We start from the raw sequence: 27,307 nt of genomic DNA on the forward strand, positions 1-27,307 counted from the left end.
AGAACGTATTCAATTGATTTCTGGTCTTTCACAGCCCAAGACACAAAAGGAGGTACGTGCATTCATTGGCCTCACTTCATATTGCAGGCAGTGGATTCCCCAGTATGCTCACATAGCCAAGCCCCTAATACAATTGACGACACAGGAGGTAGCTTCTACTAAAGTCCTCCCTTGGACACAAGAACACACTGTGGCATTTGAAGAATTAAAAAGAGCTTTATGTCAAGAACCAGTTTTAGCAATCCCTGATTACAACAAATCTTTTATGCTTTTTGTGACAGAGCGGGATGGAACAGCACTATCTGTCCTAACACAAGATCATGCAGGAAAACACAAGCCCTGCGCTTATTTTTCTAGTACATTGGACCCAGTAGCACAGGCTTTGCCTGCATGCCTAAAATCTGTTGCAGCAACAGCACTAGCAATAAGACAAAGTGACTCGATAGTGCTGGGCCACCCCCTGACAGTACAAGTACCACACGCAGTAGAGGTTCTCTTGAACCGAACACAAACACAACACCTGACTGTAGCGAGACTGACAGGTTATGAGCTGACGTTATTTCAACCACACATAGAGATCAGACGATGCAACATACTGAATCCTGCTACTCTTTTGCCCTCCAGTACAGAAAACGTTTCCCCACATGACTGTGTTGAAGTAATACATACCGTGACTAAACCAAGACAAGACTTGACAGATGTTGCACTCCCAGACCCTGACCTAACACTCTATGTTGACGGCTCATGCATGAGGACGGGGGAAGGGAGAATTAGTGGCAGCATATGCAGTGACCACTGCTACTGAAATCATAGAGACTAAAAGAATAGACATACTGTCAGCACAAGCAGCAGAGCTCATCGCTCTGACTCAAGCGTGCATAAGAGCTAAGCACCTGAAAGTAAATATTTACGCTGATTCACAATACGCATATGGGGTAGTTCATGACTTCGGCGTCCTATGGAGGGAAAGAGGGTTCTTGACTTCTCACGGGGCCAAGATACAGCATGGCCCCCTTATTCATGCCCTTCTGGAAGCAATACATTTACCAACAGCCATAGCTATCCTGAAATGCAAAGCACATACTAAAGCCACAGATACCATTTCTCAAGGCAATGATCTGGCAGACCGAACAGCTAAACAGACAGCTCAGACCCCACTAGACATGACGAAATCACAGGTACCATTAAGGTCCAAAGCCATGACAGTTAGGGATCCTTCCAAGGATGTACAAGACATACAGACACATGCTACTCTAGACGAATTAAAGAAATGGTCGGAACAAGGAGGGGTACTGACTGATCAGGGTTGGATGACTAAGGGCAAAGAAACATGGTTTCTTCCTGATTCAATGTTACAAGTGATCATAAATACCGCACATAGTCCTGCACACTTAGGAGAGAGAGCAATGCTAGACAGCTTACAGAACATATGGTTCAACAAGCACCTGCGTGCAGCAGCAAAACAAAAAGTCAGAACATGTATGATCTGTTGCCAATTCAATCCAGGTAAAGGCATTCCGATGGAACAAGGTGGTTTCCATCCACCTGACCATCCTTTCGAAGTCCTTCAAATGGACTATATCCAAATGGACAGATGTAGAGGTTACAAATATGTCCTAGTAGTAGTATGTTCCCTATCAAGATGGACAGAGGCCTATCCAGTCCCTGATTACACTGCTGTGACTACCGCCAGACAACTGGTGCGAGAGTTTTTCCCACGTTATGGATTACCGTGTGTCGTATATTCCGACAACGGTCAGCCTTTCTCTTCTGAACTCATGAAACAAGTGTCCCTTCTGTTAGGGTATACCTGGAAGTTCCATTGTGTACGACATCCTGAGGCAGCAGGCCTTGTAGAAAGACATAATCAGACCTTAAAAATAAAACTAGCAAAAATTTGCGCAGACAAAGGTGTGGATTGGATGGTAGCCCTGCCGGTTGCCCTCTTTTACATGCGAATGGTAGCCCATTCTAGAACAGGCTTATCTCCCTATGAAGTGGTCTTTGGTAGACCACCGAATATGTGGGGCACTCCAATGCCTAAAAAGATCACTGATGTTGATAGTAACATGCTGACAGATTACCTGGCTTCCTTGATGTCTGCACTACTCTCTTGTCGTTCGCAGGTTGCTGCCGCCTTCCCTGACAACACCCAGGTCAAGGAACATTCCCTCGCTCCTGGGGACTTTGTTCTTATAAGGAACTTTGACAGAACGAGCCCTCTTGAGCCAAGGTGGAAGACGCCTAAACTAATACTATTGACTACGAGGACCGCTGTTAAAGTCGAAGGACGAAAAGGATGGGTCCATATACATCATTGCAAACGCTACTTTGGGAATAACAATTCGTTTAAAAAAGACATCAGACTTTGAGCCCCCTTTATTAGAGGAGACTCCTCAGCAGACTTACAAAACCAAACTTAGATCTAACAAGTCAGAACCCGTTTGATCAATTAAGTCCACTAGGTGGTGAAGCGGTTGAACATGTATTCTGGCTCGCATACGATCTTGGATACCGGAGATGAGAAAAAGAGCAAGATGAAAACAAAATACTATAAAATATTACGTGGTAGATGTAGAGTGACTCTGATATTTTTATTTCTTCTGTGCATCACGATGATATGTATCAGCTTAATACTACATGCTATTTTTCCTCCTATTGCCTCACTCTTACACTCTACCAATGATACCATAAAACACACATTCAGTGATCTGCCATCCCATGAGCTATCGTATCGACTTGCCTTACGCAACAATACTTTTATCCAGATGCTGCACCATTCGCATCAGACTAGCAATGCTACAGACTGCTGGGTCTGTGGCCGACTTCCCCCGTATCAGAAGGTGAAGGGAGTGTTGCCTCTTTTCCCTTTTCCATTCTCCCATAATGGTTCTTGCGGAGCATGGTTTGCCTTAATGACATCCATCAATGGTGATGCCAAAGAATGTCAAGACAAGGAATGTAGGGGCGACTGGGTATGGGGTAACTTGAACAAAGTCATGAATAAAGCATGTTTCCCAGATGAAGAAGGTCTTCCCCAAAGGAAAGGTACCGATCTAGAAAATGAAGAGTATCTGCAAGGAAATGCGACCCTTGACTTTATAGTGTTGAATGTCAAGCCCATACACAATTTAGGTCCATCCTCAATCACAGTCCTGCCAGTAAAAGGGAACTTGTGTGTCAGAAAAGAAGGCTCTTTACAGTTGGGGCACAGAGAGTGTAACACTATACTAGTGTTCAAAGACAAAGGAAAGTCTTACTTCAGAGCATCACGACACACCTACTTTATTTGTGGCCAGACAGCCTATGTACAACTGCCCTTAGACTGGGGTGGGACGTGCTATATATCATTTCTCCTACCACCCGTTTTCTTGGCCCCATCGAACTATCATCAAAATCTTCAACTAGCACTTATCAGGCACAGACGAGGGCTCGATGCCTTTGGCATTGACCAGACTGAAACAGCTTGGGAACAATATACAGATTTCAACAAAGGATTCTTTTTCTTCATAGGTCCCGTCCAGAATAGTAAACTTATCCGCAGACTAACAAGGATTCTAGAAACAGTTGCTAATGAGACTGCATCAGCCCTGGGGAACTTGACCCAGGAACAGTCTGCTATGAGAATGGTCGTTCTTCAGAATCGTCTTGTTCTTGACGTCATCCTAGCAGATAGGGGCGGGGCCTGTAGGGTCATCGGTTCCAGCTGCTGCGTTTTCATACCTAATAACGCACCGTCTGTATACAAAGCAATAACAAGACTCCACAAGATTGCCCAAAGCATACACCAAGACCCAGGCACGTGGACTTGGTCCAGTTGGCTCTGGGAAATAATATCAGCATGGGGATGGAAAGTGTTGATGGTCTGTGGACTAATACTACTGATGATATTCAGTTGTTGCCTATGTCTGCAGTGTGGCCCGGCCATTTGCGGCCTGTGTGCTACTGCATGTGTCCCACATCCCCATTTACAAAGCATTGAAAATGGAAAAATAATGCTGCAAGAACAGATTGACTGTCTAATGAGAATAGATATGACGTAAGGGTCCACTAGGGGACAAGGAGGGAATGAGGAAAATAAAATATCATGAGGCCTATGTGTCCCCGTGTGTTCCCCCACACTCATGTGCACATACATGTCACCTACGTATTTCCCCTCCGTGGCCTGTCTATCATGATGCTCATGCTATAACGTGGCCTGCCATAATCCAGTCTCCCATGAGAGAAACGACAAATCTGCTCTGAGGCCTACACGTTTTGCATCATGTTTTCCTGCATTTCCATTATTGTGGCCCAGCCAGAGCCGAAAAAAAGGCTTCAGGCCTCAGAACGCTCTGAAAGCTGTAGCTGCGTATCCTTGGCCTTGCACACTTGGGCCTCAGCCAAAGGGGCCCTGTCCGAGACAGTATTGAGCACGGTTATCTGCTTACTCCTACCGAAACCACATTCCTGCCTGGAGAAGGAGGGATAAACATGACATCTGCAAAGGAGAAGCCTAGCCTTTCTGTCTCTTTTTCTGTGATTACAAAGCTCACGTCAGTGAAAAGCCCATAGCCCCCGTGCAAGACTTCAGCAGTAAACGAAGAAATAAATGCCACATTGGCCCTTGGTGATGGGCAACCTATGTCACGAATCAGTCCCTGCTCCAAACTTTAGATATCAGACAATACGAGATGTGCTGGTCACCCTGACACTGAAGGTCTCCCTTCTAGACTACGGACTCCCCGGTTGCATAGCAACCCTTTACACGTCATGCTCGAGTTGAGCACAAGTAAGGCAAAGTTCCAGTAAAGTTCCAGCTGATCACGCAACCCCCTCTAGGCATCCACCCACCTATGACACTTACCTGTTATCATCAAGTGGACGCCCACCTTCACGCCTGCTTACACGCCTACATGCTCTTATCTCATTCTCTCTTGCTCCGCCTGAAGCGCTCTTGCTTACGTATATTATTACAAACATATATATACTGTACTGTGTGAATAAAGTTTGAGAATACCTTTTTGAGAACCCTGGTCCTGATCCCTTGTGGTGATGGAACTATTCTCCCTTTAACAAGTTATTTGAATAAAGCCCTTTTGAACCTGATACCACGGACTCAGCCTTTTGCTTCATGTATAATTGTATTGATATCTTGAAATTCTGAAACTCGTAATAATTTATTTACGACAGCGCCTTAAGGCAGAAGCTACCCCTGCTACCCTCGACGGTCCACTGATGACCTATTGTCTCACAAGATGACCAGTTTGCTCCCATCATGCGCTCATTCCGTCCCCACCTCCACTAGGCAGGTACCAACCTGACCCCAATACCAGCGTCATTTCTCAATGTAGTCATGGCGCGATTTTTGGGCCCACACCCTTCATTACCCGTATTATAAGCCCCCTTGAAGCGTACATCTAGGACATTATCACCCCCTTCATCACTCCCGGTCTGTGTTCTAGTACACCCCCATAATCCTACCTGTCTTCTAACTTTCCCCACGCAAAGTTCACGAAGCACCTCCACTTCCGCACACACAAGCTCCTAGTGCCCTTTTCCCCTACTCGTGTGATAGATGCCCCATGCTGCTGGCGACGCCCCCTCTCCGAGGTCTAAGGACACAGGATGCAACCCAATCTCTTGATTAATCATGTGAGCCTCAGCGCACTACACCAGAGCTCTAATTGCGTTACCAGAGAACTCACGCCATGCTGTCATTAAGCGAGTCTGGCAGTACCCTCCTTGCACCCCATGTTTATCCGAGCTTTTTACCCAACCCAATTGCCTTACGGAGGGACGCCTAGAAGACGGACTTAAGTGACTTGTCGTCTAATCCCCGACTGTTGGGCGTCCCCGCCGACACTCAAACCCAAACGCTGGGTCCTCCACCATAGCCCATTTAACACTATCACTATGCAGCCAAGCCGCCACCCCCCCCTAAATGCACCGAGCCTAGAGCAGCCCACTGGGACAACCCATCAACGGTGTGCCCAATCCAACCTCAGCACAATGAACTTTGCCAAATCACCAAAATCAGCATCGATGAGCGATGTCGGCACCGAAGCCCCCCGCCTAAGCACCAATCGCGCCACAAATAAACCCACCCAATGCATAATTGAGTGATTATTACAAAGACGCTGATTCCCGAGCGTTCCCGCCGAAGCTCGAACCCGGCTATTCAGCTTTATGGACAAACGAACTACCCCTAATATTGCACGTCGGGACCACCGGCACCTGTATGTCCCCACCTCCGAATCACAGCCGTCGGTATCATCCATTGCTACATCCACCACAAGGATGCAAAGTCTGTATTTAACTTCATGTCTTCGCCGCAAAGGATCAAAGTAATTGCGCAAATAGCTCCTTGGACACCAAAATCGAGAGGAATGAAAGTTTCGTCATTACACGAATAACGAAGAAGGGGCACTTTTGCATTGCGGTTGCCACGGACCTGAATCCCTTATTCTATGGGTAGTTATTACATTCATCCTCCTTAAATTATGCAAACACTAATTAAGCAAGTCCATTTATAAAATTCACCCAATCACTGCCTTACACATCATCTCTTGATTGTTTCTACTAGCCTGGTTGCCTAAGTGTTTTGCCTCAGATAGTGTTCCCTATCGTTACCTGAAAATTCCATGTCAGGCAGAATGGAAAATTTACTTGTGCTTAGGAGCGGTCCCCTGACATTATAAACATGAGTTTGCGTCTATGTGCACAGCGTCGCCCATCTACATTATGCAACACCCATTACCTGGGAGTCCCGGAAGGTTAGTTTTGGAATAAAATAATTCATTGAATGCACTTGGTGACTTGCCATGGCGCAAAGCCCACCAACGGAACAGTCCAGTGAGTTTAAGACCGATGATCTGCAAGTAACGAGTTTCAACACCAGCAAGCTGACTCATCCTTTCATCATTCTCTGCGTACCGTTACCATGGGTACTAATGGCACCTGTTATGGACAGTGCGTATAAACGGTAGAATAAAGAATGCGCAACGAAATATATATAACTTGACAAAACTACGACCTAAATTTAATTCAAGGGATGATATTCAGACTCTTGTCGATACGCACCATTCAGGAAAAGAATACCGGAATGTGGCACAGAAAATGCAGTTTGATACAGAATTTAGAGGAGAGTTGCTTTTCAGAGCATGCAGCATCTACCAGGAGCTTAGACCCGAAAGAGTGAATCACATGCGCTGTAGCCACCACATCCGCCAGTACCCCAATGTAGAACCTTCGCTCGCCTGCGTGACTCACTGTCCCTCAACACAGAAAACCCGATACCACATTACGACATGGGCCCTGAAGGAAATGCAGCGCGGGCCGAATCGCTTCATTAACCAGCAGCCCCACTGTGACCCCTGGGCTCATCTTATGGAAAAGCGAAATTCCCGGACGAAAAAAAAAAACCATCACTCCCTCCGCCCGAGACAACAAGAAAACAGGGTGGGGGAATGCCTACCGCCCCCATACAATATCCGACACCACACGGTTCACCCACACCTACTAGGCCCGACCATAACCCTAATCACCAACCAGGCGTGTTGTGAAGTCGAGAAGGGATCGCAACCCTGGCCCCCGCGACAAACAATACCGCACAAACAGTAAAAATAGAGCTTGCATATTCACCAGAGAACCACGACGCCAGCCAACCCCCGAATCGCTTCATTAACCAGCAGCCCCACTGTGACCCCTGGGCTCATCTTATGGAAAAGCGAAATTCCCGGACGAAAAACCATCACTCCCTCCGCCTGGTTCACCCACACCTACTAGGCCCGACCATAACACTAATCACCAACGAGGCGCGTCGTGAAGTCGAGAAGGGATAGCAACCTTGGCCCCCGCGACAAACAATACCGCACAAACAGTAAAAACAGAGCTTGCATATTCACCAGAGAACCACGACGCCAACCGGGCCAGCCAACCCCCGCATGAGGCCTCCACCAAGCCCCTCACTCGAGCACGGCTCCCAATCCTCCAACGGCGCCGCGCAAAACACTCCTGACTCCTTCGAACCGAAGATTCAAGAAAACCCCTGCATACCGGGGGCGGCGCGGTAGGGGAGATTACAGGAGACCCCTGCATACCGGGGCCGGCGCAGTCAGAAAGAGAGGGCGAGGACAGGGGCAAGTTGCCCTAAATAGGCCCACGCCCTCTCACCCCTCGAGGCGCCGGCTCCGGACGGAAGTGACGTCACGTCGCCGCTGACCCGGAAGTACTTCTTGCTGCAATCCCGCTTTCTCCAAGGACGAGAACCACCAAAGGGGAGGGGCGTGACCGGGTGCCCGGGGGGCCGAGTCCTAAGTGCGCGCTTTATTATATTTCGCGCTTGGCAAACTGCACACAGGACGGCCCCTCTGTTGGAGGTGGGAGCCGGAGGACCGTGCACCAGTTCTCTGGTCTTCTTGACGGCCCGAGGGCTCACCCAGGGCCGATAGGTGGGCCCCAGCCCTGAATTGTGCTCACCCTTGATGGTCCCGCATTTTTGGGGCGCTGTTCGCCCCTTGGACGGTCGTCGGTCACATGGGTGGCCCTGGGTGGGCCCTTGCGGGGCGGAAATTACGACTTTGGACAAGCTGCCTGGGGGTGTGGATTCCCCAGGGAGTAAGGAGACGGCTGACAGCCCTCACCTAGTCATCAGCCACACAGCACTTCAAACCCCCTCTGCTTGGACCGCCGTGAAGCCACAACAGGGGTGATACCGGGTGAATCGGTGTCTAAACTATCACCTCAAATGGATCTGCTCAGACTGCACCCAGGGCCTCACAGGTACGACTGCAAGGTGGCTGTGCAGCGAGGGCGCGGTGATGGTCTGAGCCTAGCAGTGCCCCTGCAGACCCTTCTTCTGGATAGGATGGCGAAACTCAAGGCACGAAAGGACTCCTCCCTTAAAGATATGCTTACCAAGATCTGCTCCAAGAGAACCGACCTGCCTCACAAGCGTATCCCCGACAAAGGCGACAGCTGCTACCCCTACCCACATAGATCCTTGCCCTCACAAGCAGAGCCACAACCTACCAGGACCTTCATGGAGGACCTTGGATATCATACTCCTACAGGAGGAAGTCGTGAAGGACTGTGGGAACTGGGCCAAAGAGTCTCTAGCCTAGAAAACATCACAGATGTGACGGAGAAGGAGCAGGACTCTTATAGAAGGTAGCTGATCCATCTGAGAGATCAACACTTCATACTGCAATCCCACCTGGATGATTTGGAGAATAGATCACGCCGATCAAACATACGCATTCGCGGAGCACCACAGGGAGTCGAAAAGGTAGACAATGAATTGTATGAAAAGTGATTACTTCACCTCGTTCTTCCTGATCTGGCTCTCCCTGACATGAAACTAGACAGGACCCATAGGGTTAACAGAGCGGCAAATATGGGAAACGCTCCACCCAACATCCTGACTTGTCTACACTGCTATCGGCAGACGGAGGCGATCATGGAAGCATCGCGCCAAACAAGAACTATACAATTCGAGGGCACTACGATATGCTTATACCAGGATCTTTCCTTGGGCACTCTACTGCATCAAAGGCAGCTGAAACCAGTCACTTGCTTCCTACAAAGTAAAGCAATAAAGTACTTATGGGATTGTCGCTTTAAATTACGTTTCACCTGGAACAATGATCCCATGCCGTTTTTCCATAACAGAAGTGGCCGCAATTCTGGAACTACAGGTGCTGGCGCAGATCCACCTCCAGCGAGAATCCTCCTCCTCCGCAGATCAAGCAGCGAGGAGAGCCGGTCGATGACGAATGGGAAAGGGGCAAGGCAACTAAAAGCGAAGCCAACAGACATTAACATCTAGCGAGAGCTGCAGGCGATTCTGGAGAAACTCCACGCTGACAACCTGGTGCCCTAAGTCTGGGCCTCTGGCCAACCTGAGATTCAATGGGGGGAGATTGGGGGGGGGAGTGTTGCTTGATGTAAAAGCTACACACTGTGGAAGTCCGGGCTGGAGGGAACCGGACGGATTAAAGCAGGTATGATAGAGCATGGAGCTGATGGGCATTTTCTAGCCCTACATTTTAATTGGTATACTCAAGTTAGGGGAGTGGTAGTTTTATGAGTTTGCTTACTCAGTTCATGGAGAGATTTGGGAACCACACCGCAGAAACACAATATGCTATCTGCACCACAAGCCACCACATGATTAACACACAAGAGACACCCATATCCTTGCAATATATTCTGAGTGACCACATGGCAGAACACTCCACGCTCATAACTAAAGCTCCTTAGTCTAAATACCAGGGCCTTAACGTTCCAGCAAAATGTGGCTCAGTGCTGCGCTTACTCAGGGACTCCAGCTGTGACATCTGCCTGCTCAAGGAGACTCACCTACCCAGTAAGGACTGGGATTGCCTTCGGTCCCGCAAGTTCATGCGACAACTTTTGTTGCCAGGCCTAAACGAGAAGAGGGGAATCGCAGTACTAGTGGCCAACAAATTTCAAGGCAAAGTCCTATCTAAAACTGTAGTAATACTGGGTAAGATGCTGGCATTGAGAATAGTGCAGCAATCACACACATTTACAATCTCCAAAATATACAGCCCCCAACTAAAACCAGGAGCAATTCTTTTGGAATGCGATATCGTTGATCATGGCCACCCCAGATGCCGATATGCTCATAGTAGGGGGACTTCAATATGGCGATGGACACGAAGCTTGATTGCTAGGCGCACAGGCTGGGTCAGAAGTGAGCCCTTTCAGTGCACAAGCACACACGGCTAAAGGATCTGGGAGTAACACACAAATGACCCGTGCAGCACTCCACTAGTAGGGAATACACACTCCTCTCTGGGGCACATCAGACCTATGCCAGGCTAGATTATTTAGCTGGGCACTACACACCTACTATCACAAGTCCAATAAGTGGATATAGAGGTCACCGCACTGTCAGATCAAAGCCCAGTCCTACTTACGTACGCGACAGAGATGCCTCCCCATGTCAGGGACACTGGAGGTTGATAGATAATCTTCTGAAACGGTCTGATATTCTTACCTCCATTCACACTCGGACCATGGACTACTGGGAGGAAAATAAGGGATCGTCACCTATATCAAGGTGTTATTGGAAGGCAGTTTTAAGGGGGTTTAATTTATTGCTATCTCCGCCAAACTAAATGCAGATAGGAGTGCCAATCACGGGGAGCTGTAAGAAATGTTGAGTGAACAGGAGGGCCAAAATAAACACTCAGGGTCCCTGGAAAGTTTTACCTGAGTTGAAGCCTGCAAGAAAGCAACTTAAAGCCTTCATTGGGATGCCACGGAATATGCTTTATTGCACACCAAACACAGGTATTACACAGGGGGAGACAAAGCAAGCAAACCTCCTTTCCTGAAAGCTCTGAGAAAAATGGCAGCGCAAGACCATCAACAAAATTACCAGCAGCAGTGGTGGTAAAGCTTGTCCCCCTGAGGATATTGCAGGTGCCTTCCAATGCTATTACATTGCACTATATACTACATGATTCTCCTCTCGCCCCTCACTACAAGACAGTCTGAAATGTTAGAGAAGGAAATCACAGTAGAGGAGGGTGTAAATACATCTCCAAACTGCACATAGGGAAAGCCGCAGGCCCAGCTGAGTTCACAACCACCTTCTATAAGATGTTTATCCCGCAACTGGCTCCCCTCCTGACTAGAGTATATAACTCATTTACAGACACTACAACACTTCCTCCCTTGATGCAAATAGCCATCATCATTGTCATTTCTAAACCAGGGAAAGGCCCTACTGTCTGTGCCTCCTACCGCTACTTCTTAACGTGGATGCGATGATTTTCACAAGCATACTCGCTTGCAGGTTGGCCCCATATGTACAGGACTTAGCTGCCTCAGACCAGACGTGGTTTATCCTTGAGCAGGGCTATCATCACAACACAAAACACAAAATAGATGAGGCCTCTTGTACAGGGAACCCAACCTTTCTATAGTCCATAGATGCTGGAAAAGCATTTGATTGGAAACAATGGTCCTTCCTCCAAGTTGCCATTAACAAAACCGGGATAGGCTCCAGGTTCCAGAACTAAGCATTAAGTGGCTACACAATCCTCGAGGCGAGGGTTAGGGTGAATGGCACGGCATCGGGTCCTATTAAAATACAGAGGGGGATATGCCAGGAATGTCAGTTATCTACAATTCTGTTGGCATGGAGCTCTTGGGAGAGGTGATCCAGAGTAACCCGCGGATTGCCACGGTCACATTTGATAAAGCAGAAAATAAGATAGCTTAATATGCGGATGACATCTTGCTGATGCTCATGAATCCGCAGACCTATGACCATACCCATCTCCACTAGCTCAACACCTTTGGTTCTGCATCAGGGTTTAGGGTTAGCAATCAAAAATCTCAAATTTTAGGACTTTACATAGTGAGGGACATCCAGGCTTCTCTTCAGGAGCATTAACCTTTCTCCTGGGTGAAGAAATATATCTCATACCTTGGCATCACACTACACCCCACAGTGGAGTGTACAGTCGAACATAACTACAGGGAATTGCACAACACGACACGTAGAGACATGCAGAGCTGGAGGACGGGGTCTTTCGTACCTAGGCCATGTAGCTGCCATTAAGATGACTCTCCTACTGAGAATAGTGTATATTATGTAGGAACTCCCACTCCAACCACCACAGGCATACCTTCTCATATGCAAACCCTGACAGAAGGATTCATCAATGTGCTCCTGCGGAAGATGGAGGATTGGAAGTCCCCTGCCTCAAATACTAATATGTGTCCGCACAACTGTGTAACTTGCCAAAATGGCATTGTAGGGCACCAGAGAAATTCTGGTGCTTTATGGATCAATTAGCTGCAGGCATCTATGTGTGGAAGCTCCCTTGGCTCCCTAGGAAACAAAGATCCTGGGGAGCTGTGCCGCTTGGCTTAACCACCATATCCTCCCCAATGATTCCTATATTAGGCAACAAGAATTCCCACCAGGAAGAGACGGCAACGACTATCATACCTATCAACTAGCAAATTGACAACACGCGGGGGACCTCTTTGACCAGAAGAGCTACAATCGTTTGACCAGTTGGAAAAATACTATGGTATATCTGACACACCCAGCGGTCCAGAAACATGTAGCCTGTCCCCCAACTTCCCTCAAAAAGTGTCTCATCACCCTAGCTGATGATTAACACCTTATCTCTGATATTTATAAACTTATCTTGAAGGCGGTTCCCTTGCACTGCATAGCAGCACCAAAACGATGGGGACAGGATCTTTGCTGCACACTTTCAGATGGGGAATGGGGATAGATATTCCAGCGTACATGCACAACTGCAACCAGCATGACAGATGAAAAATCAATTACCAAAATTACATATTACTGGTAGTATACACCCTCCTGAGTCCACTCGTAGGCTCTGAACAGATTCTTCGACTGTTGGAGGGGCTGCAGTTCGCCGGGTGCCCTTGTGCATGTCTTGTGGCACTGTTCTAAATTGAAGCTCAATTGGGGAAGAGTACTGAGTCTCAAAATAATTTTCCACAGACATTCCCAATTCCAAGCTTATACTATTTTATGATTACCCACTACACTCACATTCCCACTGCATACAATCTGGGGGAGCATAATAGCCTTGGCTTTATGTACAGTTAAGCCATGCTGACACTGTGGGGTAGGGAGGTGACCACGTACTATGATATGTGGTTGCATTATCTATGGGCCCTGATGGGGATGGAAAGAATCTCAGCAACCCTTAAGGCGTGGGAAGTAACCTTCAACAAAACCTGTGGCCATATTATCAAGAAGCGGCAATAATGGGCTTGATATTATGCCCTTGTGAATTCCCAAAGAAGCCCAGGTTCACATCAGAACCTGGGCTTCTATGGGAATTCACAAGGGCATATTAGTGACTCTAAGGGCTAGATGGATGTCCTCTAGACTTAAGATCCAGGGACAGAAAAGGCTCCACCCACCTTGAACCCAGCTCTTGGACTCTGTCTGCTGTGAGTTATTACCCCCGAGTGGTGCCCCCCCAACCCATCCTGGACCATTTGCACTGAGCCTGAAGGTGCTCTGCCAGCCCAGCAGTGGTCCTGTGGGTAGAATCAACACATTATACTTAGGCCTTCAAAAACGGCACATGGTGAAACTTCAGCGAGCACAAAACACTGCGGCCAGAATGCTGCAAGACGTTACCAAATTCCAGTCCATCTCAGAAGGCTTGAAAGAACTTAATTGGCTTCCCATGAAGAAAAGAATAGATTTCAAAGCCCTATGTCTAGCATACAAAGCTGTTCATGGAAATGGACCAGCATTCTGGAAGCAACACATCACATGGTACCATCCATCAAGGCACCTACGGTCAGCACAAAGCAATCTCCTCAAGACACCAAAATTCAAGAAAGCGAGCTGGGGAGGAAGAAGCTTTGTTTTGGGTACTGTGAGACTGTGGAACCTTCTTCCGCTAAATATCAAAAGCTGCCCAACACTGCTCGGTTTCAGAAAACTACTAAAGACATGGCTCTTTTCAAACTAAAATATACCATCTCCGGCAATCCCCTCCGCAAAGCGCATAGACGCCCCTGAACTTTTGACCTTGTCCTGGTCCGTGCTATCAGATAACCAGAGTTGGCGCTTTCCTGCTTCTAAGCACCTTTTCTACTTAAATATTTAGAATTTAATATCTCTTGTTCTGCTGAATTGATTTTTGTCATCTTGGTCTCAAATAATTTCTTAAATTTTATTCTATTTTACAAAATTGGTGTGGGGTTTGTCTTGTATTCTCACTATATTACTGTTTGAAGTGCAACATACATACTTTATATATTGCCTCTAGGTTAAGCCTGACTGCTTTTGTGCCAAGCGAAGGGCTAAGCACAGCTTAATTTAGGGTTTGCTTGAGTTTCACCCTGTCAGAGATTGTGATTGCTGCTTGAGTAGGGTTTCACACACCCTCAACCAATAACTCAGTTTGTCACAATCCTGAAATACACATCCAATCAACTCGAAGATAAAAACCTGAAATTGACAGCTAAACAAAATGTGGTAAGATACAAGAGCAGCATGTGAAAGCATGGGAAAGGATTGTATATTGCCTAAAACACAATCCAAGCAAGTGTAAATTCATTCAAATGTACTCCTGTCCAAAGATTTGAACTCAGCTATAAACCTCAGCCAAACTCCAGCCTGAGGAAAAACAACACCAACCTGACATGTATAGACTTTTGGTACTTCCTGGCATCAAGATGCATGTCTTCAAGAGGCTATGACCAAACTAGAATACGTTCTGCCTGTTGGCCTGTGAGACCTCCTCTCTTTCTAGGGGTTATTGACAAAACAGCCTAGGCAGTTAAAGGAGCCTGGATTAACTTGCAGCTTTCCAGTAAACATCACACCTGAGAAAGAAGTGAGGCAACCAGCAAAGGCCAAGTGCAGATGGGATGACCGTGAAGCGGTGGCTCTGCCGGGCTAGAACATTCCCCCACATCAATATGAGCTTTTCTATTGGCGATCTATCTTGCTACCCCAGTGCCCCTTTAACCTTGGTCTGGAGTAGCATTGAAATAGCTTGTGTTGTGCTTCTGTCCCTAGGCACAGGTACTGTTGGAGCATCTCAGAGCTGCATTTGGGGTCACTTTGACCCTCCTGGATTAAGTAAAGTTCTAGCATAGAGCCACCTTCTGTTACCCTGATCAAGAGCTTGTTTACAGGACAGTGAGGTCCAGTTTTGACAGTTTGAGCTATCTGGATCAGAATTACAAATCACTGTTCGCGGTTATAGAGACATCTCACCTCTTTCAGCCAAATGAGGGACTCCATAGATACTGAGAACCAACGAGCCCATAGCACTATTCCCTACCTACTTTTCCAAACCTACAGCAGTCCAGTGGTTTGCCTAGGCTAAATGCTTTGGTATTATTTGAAATTGAGCATGTGTGGGTGGTTTTGACCTGAATGTGATGTTGTTTTAGTATGGGATAAGCTTGACTTTGCATGTTCCAACCCGTGCAAACATTTTATTGGATTTCACTTGAGAGATTAGAGTTGGAGGGATGCTCTTGATAACAATCTGAAAGCCAGAGTTTTAGTTGACTTTTTTTCAGGACAGTAAGAAAGGGGTTACATTTTGATGTGTTGAGTTTCGGGAGGTGGTTGACATACACATTTATGTTTGGCAGTCAGGCAGGAGGTTTGGACTATGTCTTAGTTTTAGACTGAATTACGTCCTGGGAGGAGGTCTGATCTGTAGGAGGAGGGAGGAAGTCTGATCTGCATTTGGACCTCCACGGGGGTTCAACTAAATGTAAGAGTATCAGAGAGATTTGACCCTTGTAGGATGCCATAAGGCAAGGGTAGTGGAATGACACTGATGTTTTGATTTGGATGAATTTGGATTGGTTTAAGAGAAAGGTGAAACTCCACTTCAAAGATCTTCCTTTCACATCTACATTCACGCTTCCAATCTTTTATGGAGATTGGTGTAGGACAAGGAATCTGGTTTGGTCATTGATCAGTGAGCATAAAAATCTTGCATCGTGTGGAGTGTTGCCATTTCCAGCCTTCAATGAGAGGAGAAAGCCCTATCGGGAAGTCCTTTTTCCCATTAATGTCTTGTAATAAGCCTGTAATTTAATGCATTCTTTTTCACTAATTGTGTTTAGTTTTTACAGACCCTTTGAGATTTGGGTGCTGTATGTTTTTGTGCGGGTAGTTGGGTTCTTATGTGTCAGTGATGTCTCTTTGGAAAAAGCAAGTCTTTGCTTTTCATTTGAGAGGTAGGAGATCATAGTGGTTGTATAGGAGGAATAAACATGACTTTGTGATGCTGTGTCCACTCCCAAAGAAGGATTTCCCTTGGGGTTTGCTTTTGTGATTGTTGGTTTTCTTCATGGCTGGCATAAGTGGTACTGGTCAGCTAACTGGGTGGGCTCTTTGAGTAGAAGGCCTTACAGTATATGCACTCCAACTTATTAATTTTCTAAATCCTACATTATGCCTTAGTGTAAGTGCACACATTGTTCTCCAAAAATCTATTTTAAATCACATAAAATCTGTAATATTAATAGTTCCCATTCCATACAAAATAGGTTTTAAACCAAAAACGTTCTTAAAATGCTCATACAAAAGGTTAAGGTAGACTTTGTTCATAAGGAAATAGGATCCCGATTCAAATTAGTGGAAGTTTGTCCCTTGAAAGTTCGTTACTTTGTTTCTACCTTTTTATTTACGTTTTGGAGTAGCCAGTTGGTAAATGGGATTAATGCTTGTTCTCCAAGATCTAACTCAGGGCCTCATTTATGAGGCCCCTTTTGCTACCGGAACGTCTCTTTTTGTGAAGTTCTGTGGCACAGGAGCCTGCTCCATATTTACAAGGCAGCACTAAGCCACTTTTTTGGCTTAAAGATGCCTCGTAAATATCGTTCCCTTTAACGCAATTTTCTGCATAAAAGCGGTGTGCAATGTTATTGCTGACAGAGTTCCCTGCAACTTCCATGGAGTTTTGACACTACCCCGGATTTATGAACAATCATTACTCTGAGGCAGCACCAACAACTTACGCCTCTCCCAGAGAGGCGTAAGAGAGGCATAACAAGGAGAAATATCTTCATTTCTCCTAGTTTTTAGGTCGTGCCTGGGCAGCGCATTTGCTGCTCTGCGAGCCATGCTGTATTGGAGTATGGAATAAAAGCCCTGCCCACTCTCTGCCCATCTTTGTCCTTTGTCCTTGGGAACAGTGCTACAGGCTTGTTGGTTCCCAGTACCTATGGAGTCCCTCATTTGGCTTGAAGAGGAGAGATGTCTCTATAACCACGAACAGTGATTTGTAATTCTGATCCAGATAGCTTTATTCGAGAGTCTGGTTCTCGATATGTTGGACATAGAATGACATTTCTGTTGTCCATATTTCAAAATACATCCTACCTTGTGAGTAGTTCATCTGGCAAGTGTTTTTCCTTTTTCCTTTTTGTTCTGGTGTCTTTGTTCCTGTTTATTCAATTATTAATTTGAGACAGCAAGTACCAAAAAACTAAATCTGGACTAGATGAGCTACTTAGGGGTTGTCGTGGGAAGTTTGGAGGGTTCTGGAGTTGTTGATATCAAAGTCTGGATTTTTTAGGAAAGGACAAGACTTCATGCACCTAGGAAACTTCTTGAACTTCTCCTCACCATTAAGGACTTGATAATGATGAGCACTTTTTAGCTGAAGTCGTTGTAGAGAGATTTTACTTGTATAGTGTTGCAGGTCTTCATTTCTTGTAGGACTCCAGGAAGTTCTGCCACAGGAGGGGTGTAGTTCACCAGTTGGGTTGAAAGGATTCCAGCTGGGTCTGGTCTGATTGTCTTTCCGGACTCTGACTGCGGATGGGGAAAGGGAAGACGGTGGCCTCTCTAAATCACCAGTCGCGTGCGCTGGCGGAAGAGAACACTACGCACCCTCCTTCACTTGCCGCATGCTAATCCACTTCCCTTTCGCTCTGTCGTTCGAGCCTCAGGCTGGCATTCCAGGCAAAGACCTTGAAACAATTATATTCGTTCCAGGACATGTGCCCAGGAACAAACTTGTTTTCCAGAACTGATGGGGGGGAATGGGAGGGGGGGGTGCAGTCGCACCGAGAAGTGTGTGTTTTCCCTGATACAGTCAGATTGCTTCATCTTGGAAACAGCTGTGAATGACTACTCACAAGGAGGGCTGGGCGACCATTCTGAGGGCAGGCTGCTCAGAAGGGGCTAGGGTGCACATATTTGACTTTACTGGCCCTCGTTTCAGGATTTATTCACCAAGAGGCGAACATTACTCAAACCACTACAGTATCTTCCCAGGGCAGAAGGAAGAGTCCATGCTGGAGGCAGACTGGTCCACAGGGGCACCAGGAGACCTCCCGTTATTCTGGATCCTCTGAGAGGCCGGTAGGGTTCAGCAAGAGTCAGTTGCATTTCACAGTTAGGACTGCCTGATCGACAGGAGTGAGGCTCAGAAAGTCACTTATTAGGCTCAGTTCTGTTTGGAGGGCAGGGATAAAGTCAGTTGCATGGTATTCTCACATAGGGGCATATTATCAAGAAACGGCGTTAAAATTATCGCTAAAGCGGCGATAATGGGCTTGATAATATGCCCTTGAGAATTCCCATAGAAGCCCATGTTCTGGTGTCAACATGGGCTTCTATTGGAATTCTCTGCGGCATATTATCAAGCCCATTATCGCCACTTTAGCGGCAGTTTTCTGACGCTAAAGCGGCGATAATGTTAACGCCGTGCTTGATAATATGCCCCATAGGAAGGAAAGTTGGGCCTGGGATTGACCTCTAGGAGCCACTGATATGTCCCAAATTCTCCCGCTTCACAGGTGAGGCTAGTATGATTAATCTCTTTCCCACTCATTAAGGTACTTATTTGTATTGTATGCTTTAATCAAAGTCCTTCTTACTGGACCAGTTATCTACTCATTGTTACAACTGATGGAGCAGGATCTTACCCTTTTCATTCCAAAACCTTTTCACCATCCATCAGTCTATATGTCTTTCTCCATCTTTATTCGGCCTCCACCGACCACTACCAATTCACAATACTAAGGGCAACATTTATTAAAGTTTAGCGTCGCCCTTGCGCCATGCAAGATACCGCAAGAGCGATGCAAAGCTAGAATGATATTCACCAAGACACACAAGGCAGCCTTGCATTCCCCATCGCATGTAGAAAGAGGAAAACGCCTGAGACGATGGTAAACATTCCTGTCTGCACTGCAGGCAGCCATGCACCATGGTGCAAGGGTGCCTGCATTGGTGCTAGGCAGAAGGCAGAGAGTAGGAGTGTACCATATCTTGGAACAGATGGTGCATTCCTGCCCTCTTCCTTTCACGCAGCACAGAGCAGCAAAGTGGCTTGCTGCATTGCATGAAATAATGATAAATATTCCCCTAAATATGTTATGCTCCAGAATATGACTGTTGCAGTTGCTATCATGCCTGATCCCGAATACTTATTTCTATAAAACATGGCTACTGCCTGACAAAGCCTTTTACCAATTTCAAGCATAGTCTTTAAGCATAGGATTAGCAAGTGCTTTACTATCTGACATAAATTTTGTATTCTAAATATTGATTACGAAAATATTAACCAATTCGATGTCGATGTTCTATTATTAGTTCCAAACGGTTGATGTTTAGGATACAATATGCATGTCATGCAATATACCAACAGTGATATTCTGGTACCACACCACTGTCAAAATTTGAAAGGCAGGTATACAGATGAGGATTACTATAATGACATCCAAGACAAAGTGGAATACGTTAAAACAGCTGCCACTTTTGTAGCTGGACATACAAAGCAATTGATATAAGTTTTAGGGGGGAAGGAATTTTAATTTTTGGTGTTGCAGAAGTGTGTGGTGTAAAGGGGCAGCCCTCTCCTATAAAAGGCAGTGAACTACCCAGGGGTTCCTAAATGATGCTTTGCACAGTATTTCAGAAATAGTTTTCAGAAACAGTATTTCATAATGGGCCACCGGAACTTAAAAGAGAGCTCCAGATAAGGCCGCCAAACCATAACACAAGACTCGAGATGAGGCGTTTAGATATAGACACGCTACTTCAGATATGACTTGTGGAACTGAACGGAATACTTCAAATATGGCCTCTAAAACTGGGCATCATGTTCAAGATGCAAGCTCTAGAACTGGACATTGCACTCCATGTGAGGCCTCTGTAAAGTATGCAGATTTGACTTGCCAAACCCCAGGGATGAAGATGTTATCACATGTGGAATTTATCGGGTATGATAAAATCCCCACAACTCATAATGCTATGTGCGGTAACAGGAGTTATTGTACATGACTTGAATTATACGGGACACTTGTAAACAGGCCCAGGCGCACAACGCACATTGGGCTCAAAGGGCTTCTCACCCCCCCCCCCCCTGTCGTGTGTGTCAGCCCGGCTGAGACAGCTTACCGGGCACACACACAGACACACTCGAGTACTTCACAGGTCTTTAAAAGATCATTTACTTACTAACGAGGCTTTGTTTCTGTTTTCACCCCTTCTTAGAGCCCCTGCATCTCCAGTCTGCATATTGCTGGAAGAATCAGCCCCCCCGAAATTTTTAGTAACCCCCCCCCCCCGAAATTTGGCTCTAGTTGCGCCTCTTAACAGGCCCCATGTAGGCTACATTTACCTGACGGGCGTTACCCACCCTCAGCGCCAGGATACCCTCCCAGGTGGGTGACAGTGCGCTCTACAAATCTGCATAACATAACATAACATAACAATGTATCTATCTATCAAGAAACATCCTGGCAGACGTGAAACTGCTTAATTTGAAACAAAAATAAGGTAGGTAACTTTTAGGTTTAAGGTAATGGTAACATAGTAAGCATTATTTTCTGAACTTCTAGTTTGGGAATGCTGGAATTCACATAGTACGAAACGTAAAGATTTTACATACCAAATAACTCTAAATGTACATATACTGTATACTTGTAAGCATGAGCCTATTACATATCACCTAGTTCTCTCCATGGGAAATAGCACATCACCACACGCTACATTTGTTAATGTAGCAAGCCACATAGTCGTACACTTGGGGATACCACAACACCTACCTATGCACTTGCGGATATCAGAAAATCACGTAGATCTGTATTTGTACATATTGCATATTATAGAGCCCTGTTCCTGTGAATACAACTTAGCTTTCAGTTCTACACTAGTGCATAGAACATATCACCAAGCCCTTTACTCGAGGATATCGATTATGATGCAACCCTACACATGTGGATTTCCTATTTCAAATTGCCCTTAAACCGTGGATACTTATATCACCAATTGCCAATATGTGGATATCATATATTATACAGCTGTGGACATAGTTTGATATAACAAAGTCCTAGCACTGTCCCCACATCCTCCTCTTGAAACATGGCCAATTCATCTAGAGAGACCTGCTGTCTCTTCAAAGCAAGCAGGCAAATTCAAAGCCCTTGGCATCGCTCATAGGGCCTTCTATCGCCAGACGTCCCACAAACTGTTCAAGTTGATGGTACACTACTTGCCAGCTAGACGACAAAGTGCAGCTTCCACCAGCAACCAGGCTCGCCACCTGCCCAGTGTGATACACATGCAAGGGCCTTTCATATTGAACTCTCTAGTACCACTTCATAACTCCTAATGCTGTGAAGAAGCTCCCTAACTCCAAATACAATATCTTCCATATATAAGAAATTGCACAATGTATTTGCATGAAATGCCTATTACAAAATGCATAACACGACTTGAAAACAGGATAAAAAACTGCAACCGTTATGCATGACTAATGGGTAGATTGAGAGTTTGGCAGACAGAGTTTACTCTGTTGAGATAGCAAAGGACATTCGCTCCACCATCCTGAAGAACCTCCGCCCACCAGAGCCATCGACATCCCTCTGTACATTGACAGGAACTGAAAACATGGTGGCTCCTATCACTGTAGGATATGTTTGACTGACAGTGCCGTCAGCCACGACAGATGTCCTTCAAAAATGTCAAACGTTTTTAGTTTTTAAAAAACAAACTTCCAAAGTGGGAGTTTGCTGTTGAAAAACAAAAAACTAATGACCTCCATACCCTCCGAACATTCTCCCATAGTTTGTGGGTCATTTGGATGTTTTTCTGCCTCTCACTGCCAGGTGTTTCCTGGCAGGGAAGAAGAGGGAAAAACGGCATTACACTGTCCACCCTAAAAATGATGGATGGTCTATGGCGCTTCCTCCACCCGAACTGTCCTTAATCCATTGGGCTGTTGGAGGAAGTATTCCATCAAGCGAGTTCTTAAGGTCCATCCCTATCTAAATGAGGTGGGCGGACAGAAGGTTCAGTGGTCAGAGAACTCTGTTGCATTTGCGACAGTGTACCCTGTCTGAGAAATTCTAATTTACGCCTTAATTCCCTAACATTGAACTCCAATGGCGTAGTAGGCTTCCCGTCCACAAAGTGCTTCAGTGCCTCGTCAGGGATAGTAAACGCTATTTAAATATTCATAACATGCCTTATCATACCTTGAAGCATAACTGGTGGCAATCCAGAAAGTACTGAAATCTCTCCTGTATCAAAATCATTTGGAATGCAGTTTAGCAAATTGCTTTGCCAGTCTTCAACCAATACAGAGAGCATCCATGCATGCTTGTTCTAAAAGAATCCCCTTGCCTCTCTCTGTATACCAACCTTCTAGCGCACTGAGTGGCTGTTGTTGTCATAAGTGCTACGCAAAAAAAACAAATAAAATGAATTCATGTTGCATACCACTTAGGACTGTGATATCTCTTCACACATGTGACAATCAACAACTGCATAGCCCTAAATCTGTACTAGTTGCATATCACAAAGTCAGGACTGTAAACTTGTGGTCATTATACAATAATATGTTTAGGGGCAGATTTACAAGCCCTTTGCGAGACATTTACGCCGCCGTTGTGTCACTTCTGTGACGCAGCGGCGGCGTAAACCATGCGCCATGTTGCGCCTTATTTACAACGTGACGCATCTAGGGAGATGCGTCACGTTGTAAAGCCCTGCGCTACATTAAACCTGCGTCAGGGTGGGCGTTCCGTCGGAAAAAGCCTCGGAAAAGTGACGCAGTGAAATCTACAAGATTTCACTGAGTCACTTTTCCGACGCTGCTGCGTCAAAACCCTGCGCCTGCTTGAAGCAGGCGTAAGGCATTACGCAGCATGTTAGGTATGGGCAGCCCCTGAGCATTGCTGGAGTTGCGTCGTGCTTGCAACACGACTCCAGCAATGCGCCGCCCTTATGCCATCAGATGCGTCACGCATCTGTTTATCCTTGCGCCACGATGCGCTGCATTGTAAATGCGGCGCATCTGTGGTGGCGCAAGGGTAAACTTGCGTGCCGCATCTTTCCTGGCGCATCCCTGCTGATTTGCAGGGATGCGCCAGGAAACATAAATCTGCCCCTTAGAGTGCAGTGTCCGTGCCATTAATTCACATTCTGCAGGTCATTACTCGTTAACTGTACAAAGATAACACAGAAACATAGCTTAACTATACAATTTGGGCCCTAGTCAGTGAGAGGATGTTGGAGGACCAGAGAGAGCAGCCTAGGAGTGGCCTGAGCTGCATGCTCTTACCTCACTCTCCTCCTCGGGGGGTGGCGGCGGTGGTTTGATCACCTAGAAAAATGAAACAATCATAAGTTTAATCTTCAAAACAGTCAATTCTTTTCACTGCTGAACAGAAAAGCATGGCAATTGAAAACATATTTTTTTCTTTACAGTGTTTGTATTGTATAAATGTATGCAGCCAGGGGCACACACCGCAAACGCTGAGTTATGTGTATTGTGTGTTGAGTTCAGTGATGCACAAACTGTAAACACTGCTCTACTTGCATATTGTATGTTGTATAGACAAAATATGTGAATACCACTAAAATGTTTAGTATAGTTAGACACTGTAGTGTTCCTTGTGTACGAGGACATGTCATTGGGGAGCGGGGTCAATTACCTGGGTAGTGCGGGGTCTATTACCTGGGTAGCGTCTATGATCACCCTGCCCTCCGTGCGCATTTGGTTTGGCCTGCGAGTGACGTGGTGGATCATTTAAAAAGATGGGCGTGGACCAGGCCCGGTTCTAGTGGGTGGGCCAGGCCCACCCAACTATGACCTATGGTCCTCCCAGTTGGCGGAAGAGGCCTTGGGACGACCAATCATTGTGAGGCTTTTCCACTTTGTTTACATTAATGATCAATCTGGGGTAGCAGTGTCACCTTTCCAAAAGAACATACCTGCTATTTGTTGTAGTTTTAAGCGTATGTATAGGCATGGACATGATACTAAATAGAACTATGAATAAAATCGTATGTATACATTTGTACCATGACTTTTCCAACTAGTTATACTATATTTATTAGTCAGGAATCTTTGCAGCTCTAGAATCCATTTAAAAGTGTTTTCCATTTATATTTGCTGTTTGGTACAGATAAGGGCTAAAAATTCTTGCTTTAGGTGGTTTTGCTAATTTTTGTACCTGCTGGGGCATTAAAATACCGGTGGTGGTGCCAGTAAAAAAACGGCCAGGTGGCAACCCTAGTCAGGTGTAATTAAGGAACCTCTAGAACACATTTTAAAGTGCATTGGTTTTATAAATGCTGTTCTAAGTATGCACTGTAAACTGGTCAAATACTGACTTTGGGTGATTTTCTCTATTTTTACACTGGCTGAGACATTAAAATATTCATGTCGGAAGAAAACGGCAATGTGGCAACCCTACCTCATGTCGGAGGCAAGCTGCTGTTAGGCGGTGTGTACGGGGGAGTGTGGGCGGGGTGTTACCTGCCAATGATGCGGCAGGTGCAGTGGGACTAAAGCCCAGAGCTGTGAGCGTCCTTTTGCACCTCAATTATCTAACATAACAGGTGTATTTGCAAAATTCATGTTCACCCAAGGGTATCTTGGCACTGAATAACAGATGTTTATTGTTACCCAACTCAATGGTAGTCATTTTATTGACTTCAGAAGGATGAAAGGCTGAGTGGACCTACTAGGATTTAAAGTGGTGACCATGAGATCGAACACAGGCCCCTACAGTGGACGCATTGGTCCACCAGACCCGGCTGTTTCTGTATGTGGATTCTGAAGGTGTTTATGTATTTTAGTGTGTGTATGATGCACACAGTAATATACTGTAGGATGTGGCGTACATTATATTATCCCCATAGTGGCAGTGCAAGCCTCATTGCATAAACAACCACAAGGGAACCATAACTGTCCGACCATTAGCTAAGAATAAATATGGAATTATCCTCTTCAGATGAACACATAATTTTTCATGTAAAACTATGAAATATGATTAATGATCTCCTTTCATATGGCGTCAGCACCCTAAAACAAGTGGTATCTGAAACAGACATTTTTCAACATTCTGTTATTGTATTAGTCATGTTTTATTATGGCTTTTATAACTTAAGCGATGTCAATTATTGTGATGTTATAAGGGTCAAGGTCATGTGACATCACTTCGTAGGAAGATTGAGGGCCAAAGGTCATATGATGTTACTTCTTGTGATGTCATTAAGGTCAAGGATGTGTGATGTCATTTCCGCTATACCTGGCATTTTGGTGAATCGATCTCCCCGTGTAACTGTAGGGCAGTAATATTCAAAGTACGGCCTGGGGGCCGCTTGCAACCCTCTAGACTTTTACGTGCTGCCCCCCCCTGTGAACGGCAGCATGAGCTGCTGTTTAGTTGCTGAACACTAATAATAGGGCATGTAGTCTACCTTCAGAATTGTTATAAATTGGGCCCGCTTTGGCCCTCCAAAATGCACCCTTGGCCCACCCACATAAAAATTCCTGTAACCCGGCCTGGCATGGACAGAGAGGCCAGTTCCGCGCCACTCATCGAAAGTACAAGGTGTGTTGGCCTCGTTATGTGCAGGGCAACTGTGGCCTGAGTAGTTAAAGGGGTCCTACTACCACGACTTTACATTGGCGATGAAGGTGGCTAAAGCATGCGCGGCCTTTCAGTTTGGTACGGCGCAGACTCTTCTACCCGACTGTGGTGGCCGCTCGTCTTCATATGAGCTGCCGTGCTCGTGCTGCAGGGAAAGCAAGAGGCTGAAGACGCTAGAAGAACCAGCTTGAACTATAGTTCCTGTCCAGTGAAGCCCCGTGTGTGGCAGACACCCAGCATCTCTTGCACTAGTGGTGGTCATGCTGCAGAAGGGGTGAGGCAGTGCAGCCCTGACATGGGTCCCTGCTACGAGATTGACACCCACCCAACTGAGTACCTACCGGACAGCATATACACCAGCTGGGAGCCCCGTCCAAAGTCCTGTGTAACCTCCACATAGGAGTTGTATTGTGTAGCTGCATAGGTGCCTACCTGCTCAGCTGGGTGTGCCTCGCCACTGGCCCTGAAGAAGAAGTATGCACCAGTCCCCGGCATCAGCAACCCAAGAGTGCTGGCTACCTGCAGCGCCAGAATACCGTTGCACCCTAGAGTGATGAGTGATAGAAGCATTAGTGCAAGATCGTTCACCACCCCACCATGGCAGGGGTACCTGCATTTGAGTCCATCCTCATCGAAGTAGCGCCATCTACGCAAGCGGCAAAATGGAAGGACTGGGTCAAGCGTATAGAGCTGTACTTTGAGGCTACTGAAGTGAAAGAGAAGAGGAAAAGAATGCTCTTGCCTAATCTAGGTGGAAAAGGAATTCACACGAGATACAAAACGCTCAAAGAGGCAATGCCCAAATCTTACAGCACTCTGGTCACAGCCCTCAACGCCCAATTTGAGCCCATGGCACCAGGACTAAAAACTGTTTATATTCCGACAAGCTTGCCAAGAGGCAGATTAA

At 46.1% G+C, this 27,307-nt stretch overlaps 1 protein-coding gene across 2 annotated transcripts in view; it reads right to left on the minus strand.

Annotated features, from left to right (window-relative positions):
* ANTXR1 (ANTXR cell adhesion molecule 1) overlaps window positions 1–27,307 on the minus strand; it is a 493,093-nt gene that overhangs the window by 168,619 nt on the left and 297,167 nt on the right. For both annotated transcript variants that reach the window (XM_085636306.1, XM_085636307.1), the window contains exon 14: window positions 24,081–24,122. In XM_085636306.1, coding sequence (XP_085492432.1) covers window positions 24,081–24,122 — 42 coding nt within the window. The remainder of the gene's footprint in view (window positions 1–24,080; window positions 24,123–27,307) is intronic.

This window comes from Triturus cristatus, chromosome 11, assembly GCF_964204655.1.
Source record: "Triturus cristatus chromosome 11, aTriCri1.1, whole genome shotgun sequence".
Lineage (NCBI taxonomy): Eukaryota > Metazoa > Chordata > Amphibia > Caudata > Salamandridae > Triturus > Triturus cristatus.